At 37.2% G+C, this 9,119-nt stretch overlaps 1 protein-coding gene across 1 annotated transcript in view; it reads left to right on the top strand.

Moving 5' to 3' along the window:
• LOC149258727 (beta-adaptin-like protein A) overlaps positions 1–5,439 on the top strand; it is a 312,511-nt gene extending 307,072 nt beyond the window's left edge. Inside the window, exon 11 of the mRNA XM_089416040.1 lies at positions 4,886–5,439. Coding sequence (XP_089272166.1) covers positions 4,886–5,185 — 300 coding nt within the window. The 3' untranslated portion in view covers positions 5,186–5,439. The remainder of the gene's footprint in view (positions 1–4,885) is intronic.
• The last annotated feature ends 3,680 nt before the right edge of the window (positions 5,440–9,119 follow it).

Here is a 9,119-nt window from a genome sequence, read left to right on the forward strand (position 1 = left end):
TAGATATATTGCGAATATTTTCAAGTAATTGTTGAAGTGCTCTGTCATGTAATTATATTAGATCGCATATCTTTGTTTCCTAAATTGAGTATACTTTTGAGCATCTGTTGACATTGATATTAATTTGCAAAGAAGTTTTTGTTTTTGAGCTATAATTGTATCAAGAAAATTTGAAATAAGCTTGTGGTTTAATTTGTAATATCTTCAGGGGTTTATTTTTAAGTCTTCATCCAGTAAAGCGAAGATTTTATTTTGGTGATTAAGGGCCTTTGTGACACAAGTGTTTCTAATCCTTGAGTCTAACTTCATCCCATCATCCGGGCATTTGCATATAAGTTAGCTTTGCATAAATAAAATTTACTTCCAAGCATAAGCTTGGTCAATAGAGAGATAGGTATCCATCCATCTTTGCTTGAGAAGCCTGCTTTTAATAGTCCTTAAAACAGTGACCTTGTAGTCGTCAGAGCCACAACTCTCTGTAGCGCCGGAGGCACTGGGTCTGTTAGATTTTCAGGAGAGGTATCATTAATCACACCTTAGTGTGCTTCGCCTTATCTTCTCTCTGCCAATTACTACGAAATCGGGCTCAACACAGAAAGGATTGAAGGATTCACATTTAAATAGGCATTTAACTAAAATTAACCAAGATTCTTGCATCTCACATTAACTTTAGGGTCTGCATTTCATATAAGATAGTCATTCATCTAAGCAGCAATTGCTAATCGATTACTTGGTCTTAATTTCCCTAGCAAGATTGTTGACTCCATAAGGCACTGGTATCAATCATCTAAAATCTAATCAAATCCTATAAGTCTTGCTAAATCTAATCAAGTACTTGATCGCTTCACTGTGTCTCCCGAACTGGTTGGTTCCCAACTAGTTCGTCTTCATTCCATTTTTCCACAAAGTCTACCCCCCTTAGCATGCTATAGGGAGACAGCTTAAACAAAGAGATTGGGGATCAGGGTGACAACCCCCGATCTGAGCCATTGTCGTGGTGCCTAGAAATTTTGTGCGACAACAAATATTTCATCTACACTTGGCATCTTTTAACCTTCTTGGAGAGTGGGCATTTATATTATTTTGTTGGAGGTGGTTATGGCGAAGTTTTCAAGAGGGGTGTGTAGCACATGAGGAGGACAAGTGCCCCCTTACATGCATCTTGCATAGATCTAGAGCTTGAGGAGGGACGCATGTGGCATATTGTATGCTTGTACTTGGTCTCCTTTATATTTTGGAGATTCTTCTTGGAGCATGCACATGTGGGAGGTTTTATTGCTATTTTTGGTGATTTTCTTAGAGGACACACTTGTGGAGAGATGTTCTACTTTCTGTTTTGGCACTTGATTGGAGTGCTCCATCTACTAGGCATCTTGCACATTCATCCATGGAATTGGTTTCCCTGGGATTCACACACGTGGAATGGTTGCATGCATCTTGTGGACTTCTTGTTATTTTGGGAGGGAGCATTCTCCCAAGAGGATTGTTATATATTTTGTTCTCTCATGCATCTTGGAGGGCATCCTTTATAATTTTGGGAGCACATCTTGGAGGGCGATTTTTGGGTAGCATCAGATGTGCTCTAGCTTCGAAATTTTGTGGAGGGGCTAGAACACATGAGATCTCCAAGACCCAGAAATCGTTTGGAGAAATTCCACCCGGAGTGCATGTTATTCAAATAATTAATTATTTTTAATGGTGCCTAAGTTAAAACTTAGGAAATTAAAATAATTAAAGTGAATTAATATAAATGTGGGTGAGAAGCTTCTAAGAGACAAGGATCAAGTATGTTTTAATCTTAGCCGTTGATTAGAGAATTGAACACTACCTTTGATATCTCAATAGGGAAAGTATAAATGAAGACTTGAGGGTCATTTGGAGATACACCGAGCAAATACTCAGTAACTCAAGGGAATTCGATTCTCCAAAAGTAAGAGTTCGATTTCAGAGGGAGAGTTGTAGCGTGAAGGAAGAGGAGGGTATCAGCATCAATCGGAAACTAAGGAGGAGGGGACGCAGTGCATCAGAGGGACAGCGCAGAGGGACAACTCAGAGAGGCAGCACAGCAGAGGACGCAGTCCTCATGCAGAAGATGACGCAGTGGAGGCTGGAGAGTCTCTTGAGTGTCAGAATTTCTCTAGTGACTGGAGGAAAATTATCTCAGGTGTTTTCGCAAATATTTCTCTATGTTCTGCAAATCATTCCTTGTAAAGAGATTGTTGCTGAAGAATAATAAATAAACCCTCATCTACTGCACCGGTTTTCCCGCATTGGGTTTTTCCGGGGATTATTGTCCAAAAAACAACTGTGTTGATGTGGTTGATTCTTGTGCTTATATTTCACTATTCTTTTCTCTATGCTATTATGTGACAATTGCAGTAGAATTTATTTTGATGTTTACTAAAGGGTTTTGTAAGTAACTTATGTGGAAAATAAGTAGGAGAAATAAATCAGTTGCTGCAGTAGAATTTCATGTTAGAAATTTTCATGCTCACACCACTCATTATTCCATTATACTGCTACTATCCATTTTACTTAGGCTAACTCTTCACTAAATCACTTGTGCCTCCACTCTATAGCCTTAACAATCCTAGATTTTAGGGAAGCCCCCCTTGAGTTGGAGAAGAGCCAACGAGAAGTGAGAGAAAGAGCTACTATAGTGGCAGTGGGTAGCCTTCTTGAGTTGCCCAAGACGAGGCTCTTGATGCTTGGGACTTTACATCATTTGGAGATGCTAGATTTTGTTGTGAACAGTGTCTAAACTATAAGAATTCCACTATGAACCAATCTACTTTTAACTTTATTTAAATGCCCTCTTGTAACTACTCTCTTTGATGGCCGCTGTTGTGACATGAATTATACATGTAAAGACCACCATTTGCCTGATTGGGATGTGACAATGTACCATACAATTCAGTCAATCCTCTAGATACATACATGAAAGTTTTTCTGCATTTTAGATTGTCCTAAAAGCTAGTTGCTTGTATAGTCTTTTTGTGAAGGCTTTTGCAAAAATAGATATTGGTTTTAGCTGGTTGTTATGATATTTGAAACGAAGGCATTCTATAATGAGCTCAAGCTGTTTTAGCAATGTTCCACCAAGTTTTCAGGATGGGGGGACACGAGAATAGGGAAATGCACAAGGGAGGCATGTGGGAGCACCCCCAAATTTTAGGGAAATTCAAGAGGGACGAGGAGATGTATATATATAAACATGATTCAAATTTAAATTCAATTGTGAAATATATTGATTCATACATCATAAATGATTCAACAAAATAGAAATAGTAAAATATTGTATACATTGATTTAAATTTATCATTCATCATTATAGAATCTATATTGATTTAAATTCATCATTCATTATTTTAGAATCTGATTAGTACTAAGCAAAATAATAGATACTAAAGTCTGAAGACTGGAATAGTAAATTGAAATTACTCAAATTGGAAAATAGTAAAAAGTGACAAGTCAAAGACTCGATCTAAGGTCATCAATACCTAGAGTCAAGACTCAAAAGTTAAAACTGAAAATGAACAATGGACAAATGTTATGAGAACTGGACCAGTCATTAACCCTGTTGACCCTAAAATTGGGAACTGGAAAAAGGTCAGACCAAAAAACAGTGGACCAAAAATACGTAAATATTCAAATTTTGAAAAAAACAAAAATATTTATGTCCATCCATATGAATCCAAACAATTATATACAAATATGCAAAGTTTCTCATATATATAGCAAATAAGGGTGCATATATAAAATAGCACCAAGTGCAATCCCTCTTTGAACCAACAACACATCAACAAGGAGGCTCTAGATGGCCACTATAGTCCACAAAAAGTCATCATACAACAAAGGCCTATATATCATCAATATCATTGCCTATATTGGGATCTTCATCATCAATATTGCCCTGTAAGCATTAAAAATAAGATGAAAAATCTTAACATGTCAAATCGAGATTTTGTTTGAGTGATGGGAAGATTTTTACTAGGGTCGTGATAGGGAAGTTCGACAGTCAATGCCACCAACATCAAGGTACATAGAGGGATTGGTGCTCTTGATTAAATGTTAGTTCCATACCATCATTCATGTGATAGAATTCAACAGAAACGTTGCAATCCCCCACATTCTGAAATTCTGGAAATTGTTAATTCTGCTGGATTTTGAGTGGGATCTAAAATTCTACTTTCCCCATATGAAATCCAGTGAGGTTGGAACCACTCTCAAATATCTTGAAATAATTAATGGTAATGTTAAAACTTAAAAATTTAAGTAAAAGTGATTTTACTTCAAGAATTTCGCATTACCATTATCCTTTACCTTTCATTTTCATCTTTTTAATTTAAGAAGTTAACATTGCTATTAACTACATAGCATTAGTAGGGCTGTAGGGTTGAATATTAGGCTATCCCACTCATAAATTATTGTTTTTAGACAAAATTCAGGGGGGACACCTAGTGCTTTTGAGGGGGGGCAGCCCTTTTTGGGAAATGCATTCCCCACATTAGGGAAACATTTCCCCGTGTTTCCCCAAGTTTCCCCAAAAGGTGGACAGGGGGAATGTTTCCCCAGGTGTCACCCCATTCTAGGAGCGTGCACCCCCCTCCCCCACCTAGGAGCGTGCACCCCCCTCCCCACCTAGGGGATGCATCCTTGGCTACCCTCTTATGGTTTTACTGCTCATTTCAATTTAAATATCTTCTATCTAACATCTTTCCTTGCACTGTTTTACAAATAATACGTCAGCAAAATTCAATGAGTATTTAGGGTGCATTGATAATCTATGGTCATATAGTTGATTTCTGAACATAAGTGCTTATGTGTCAGGCTATAACTTGATTCTGTTTCTGAAGCCATTGAGATGTTTCTTTGTCACTTGCAGGAGTATTCTTTGACAGCTCAAGGAGCTGCTGCCTTAACGTCACCTCAGATCCTCCTTCGTCATATGCAGGTGCATTCAATTCAGTGCATTGCATCAGGTGGTCAAGCTCCTAACTTCAAATTCTTTTTCTTTGCACAAAATTCAGATGCACCTCCAGGTGCCGGACTCTTTCTTGTCGAGTGCCTTGTAAATACATCATCTTCAAAAGCTCATGTCAAAGTCAAAGCAGATGAGTCCAGCTCATCTCAAGATTTTGCTGGATTGTTTCAGTCAGCATTAGAAAAGTTTGGTTCATCATGAATCTGGATATAATGTTTTCACGGAAGAATTCTTTTGCAGAATTTGAGTTTTATGTACTGAAAAAGAATGGAACGCTATCTCATGTATTTCTTATAAAAACACAGCAATATGCAACAAATTTTTTGATCATTCTCAAGTTATTTCATTCCCGGAAGGCAATTCCTCATAAATCTGGATATATTGTTATCAAGGATGGATAGCTATTTCATGTATTTCTTATAAAAATACAGCAGTATGCGAATTTTTTAATATTATTCATTGGTGTTTTCATTCTATTAAAAGATTCATTGATAGCCTCGTACTAAAGCATAAGAAGATTAAACGTCTTTATTTTTGAGAGACTAAAATCTGTTATTGAATTTTCTGTGGCTAAGAAGCAGGTATTCCCCCACCATCTCCAAAATAAAAGAATCATTACACTCCACTTTGTGAATGTTTCTCAGGCATGTCATAGCAACTTCAAATTGATACCAGATAGCGGTGTTTGCAAACCTTGTCTACTTGCAAATACCTGACCATGAACTTGTTTTTGTAGTTGTTGTAGAGAGATGTCTTAAAAGGTTCTGAGCGTAAGTCACTTGAGTGATTTTGTGCTTTCAATTGTTTTGGAGGGAGTAAATTTTGCGAACATGATATTAAAATTCATAATATATTAAACTTGCTTTCTACAGAATGGCTAGTTAATGATCTTGGATATTAGAGTTTAAAATGAAAAATCCATCCAAATAATTAGCATAAATGAAAATTTACAACTATTTTCAATAATCTAATGTGCTGGAAAAAAGATACAATCGTTTCTACAAGAATATTTGCGAAGCTAATTTAGTTTTAGTTAAAGGAATGTTCTATGGTGATGGAATTTTCATGTAAACGAGAAAAAATTATCGTGAGAAAAAGACGACTGATCAAAGGAATTGTCATAAAGAACATAGCAACATGACAAAAAGGACTTTGTTGGTGTGACAGGTATTCAATTCTATTCATCTCAAAGCAAGAACAGATTGTATTATTCAGAAGTTAGAACGAGGATAGCTAAATATATAAGAAATTTGATGTAATCACCAAATGAAACAAGATTGATTTTTTTTCGGATTAAAGTAGGTTTAGAAGCAATCCTTATCCGTTGAACTCCAATAAGTAATCTATTTCACATAATAAAAAGAGTCAAACTGGATCACTTACTTTTAAGCTGAATTTTTTAGTTCAAGAAATAGAGCAAGAGTATATTTTTTTCTATCTATACATTGAAGGAAACTAAAAACAATTATGCAGCGAGAATGAATCCATATATGCAAAAGCATGATATGGGAAAAATAATATATCAATGAAAATTAAGGCAACTACATTTATTAATGTACCTATCTGCAGTCTTCTACATTCTAACAAATCCCTGCCGGATTCTGGGCAAAATTGCCCAGAAAATATACCTAGGAAAGAGCCAAAAAGGAGAAGATTTAGACTACAACAGAACATAATGCTAATCAGAGACTTTTAATTTTTGGACTATTTTCAGCAGTGAGTTTTTTCAAGATTCGGTACTATTTGTGGAGGCCTGATATGGAATATACCATGCAGGTTAAATTTCATTCCATTTTGAGAAGTTTAGTTTTTGGCTAAATTTGGCAGGGTCACTGAGCATTCTAGGGCATTCTAGGAGATTCTAGTTGGGCTGCATTAATTGATGAGTTCATCAGTTGGTTGGAGATAAGTTGCAGTGCATGGCTAGAGAAGGCTTCCTTATCTAAACTTGTTTTTGCCGCAAGAAGAAAAAAAGATGCAACAGAGTATCTTTTCTTGAAAGTGCATGCACTAAAAAAGGTTGTTTTTGTGAATTTTCGCACCTTACTCATGCTATTTACATACAAGGAAGAAAGCACATGTGCTAAGGACTTTTGCTTGGTTGGGTTTTCCCTTTGCACATGCTATGTATGACCAATGAAGAAAGCACATGAGTTGAAAAAACCTTTTGTGGAAAACTAAAGCTTTGAATAGACCTTTCGTGATTTAGAGGAGGGTTGCTTTTGTAGACTTGCACATTGTTGAATAAGCCATTCTTCTCAAGAAAGTGCATGGCATGGACAAACCCTAACTTGAACAAAAGTTGGATGATGATGGTACTTTCCTCTTCTCAAGCTCATATGCCCTCTCAAGGCATTTTTCTTTGAAATGTAATGGTTTTATTCTCTATTGAAAGCTATTGAACAAAAGTTGGATTATGATGGTACTTTCCTCTTCTCAAGCTCATATGCCCTCTCAAGGCATTTTTTTTTTAAATGTAATGGTTTTATTCTCTATTGAAAGCTATGATATTTGTGTAACCTCTTGCCTATTTTATAAAGGTAAAATAGGTAGTAAGGAGAAGGGTAGGTGGTTAGAATTCCACGCACTCTAGGTCTGGTCTTTTTTCTTAGCTAGAAAACATAAACACACTGAAAATGCCTAACTTTAAACTTTTGCACAATGGAATATACCAACAATCAAATCAATGATAGTATATTATAATTATTGTCTAAACTTGTTTCTTATCAATCCATTGACAAGAAAAGTCACAAGACTCTTGTACTAGGGATAATGGCCTTTTATATCCTAGTACAATGCCAAATATCATGTCAATCCTTTGGCCAATTTACCTAGGGTTGAGGCTTTGTCCTCTAAGCCTTTCCTGCCCAAGCAACAACACTTACAGCACCCAAATTACACAATTGTAACAACTAGGGCATTACCAACCCACCTTAAATCATCTAAACAACAATCTACATACCTTGGCTTGCTCCTTTAGCCCTCGGTCCTCTTGTTGTAGCACTATCAACCCTTTGTTAGCCTTGTTGTACCCTTCACCAAACCTTGATTTGCTCCCTTAAGACCTTGGTTCCCTATTCTAGCATCTACCAGCTCTTAATCTGCGCTCGGCTTACTCTTCCAGCTCTTGCTCTGCCTCTGGCTAGTCGTTATGGGTTGCGACTTGCCCTAACAAGCCTCCCTTAGCCCTCATAGGCCTATGGCCCTTGGCACATCAATTTACAGTTGTGATCTTCCTATTTAGTCCTGCAGCCTTGTTCTTAGGCCTATGACTGCTTCACTAAGCTTGCAGCTAGTCGTAACCAAGCCTTAGTTCCTTCTCGGCCTGCACAAATGCACATGCGACCAACCTCCTTTTAGTATCAACTCCTCTTGTAGTTCCAACACAAGCTTGCGTTCTTCTCCTTGGTTGTGGCCTCCTTTAGCTTACCACACAACAGAAAATTTGTCCTCTAGTTGTACTTTGTTTTCCTCTCATTTCTGCAACTTCATTTGCTACTTTGGCTAAGTCACGTCTAGCCTCTTTACAAGAAGAAATGATTCTTGATTTCTTGTCTCCAAACTCCTCCATTAGTTTCATATTTATACTTGTCCTTATGTCCTTCAAGGAACCTCCAACACAACCTTATCATTAAATGAGATTATTAAATGTCTTTCCTAAGGTTGCAAGCCCACCCACTTTGGATCCAAAAACCCGAACTTTGGGTGCAAATCCCACACACTAACTTTATGGGTGTTTCTCTATCACAAGCCTAGCAGCAAGGCCATCTAAGAGTACCTACCGATGCTACCCAATTTAACACTCCCTCTTAGCAAAGGAGGTACTTCCATTCCTTGGAAGTGTCTATGTTTCCCATGCTAGAACACAATCATCTTCCATCTTTGCACTCAACATTCACAATACACTTCATCTTTCATCACATAAGTGAAACCTGTTGTAAGAACAAAATCCCTCTTGCTACTAGAAGCCTCTTGCTTCTTCTTTTCCTAATAGGCTTTTAATTGTCCCATGGATCCTTCCTGCCAGATAGGGAAGTCTCCTTTCGTCCCTGGTCAAAGCACTCTTATAGCGTTGTTGACTCTTCCTTGAATCAACGAACTCCTCTGGAACTTGACTCCCTTTGAGCCTTTATAA

This window comes from Pinus tabuliformis, chromosome 6 (genome assembly GCF_031772625.1).
Source record: "Pinus tabuliformis cultivar Carrire ecotype Pingquan chromosome 6, CPIR1, whole genome shotgun sequence".
Taxonomy (NCBI): domain Eukaryota; kingdom Viridiplantae; phylum Streptophyta; class Pinopsida; order Pinales; family Pinaceae; genus Pinus; species Pinus tabuliformis.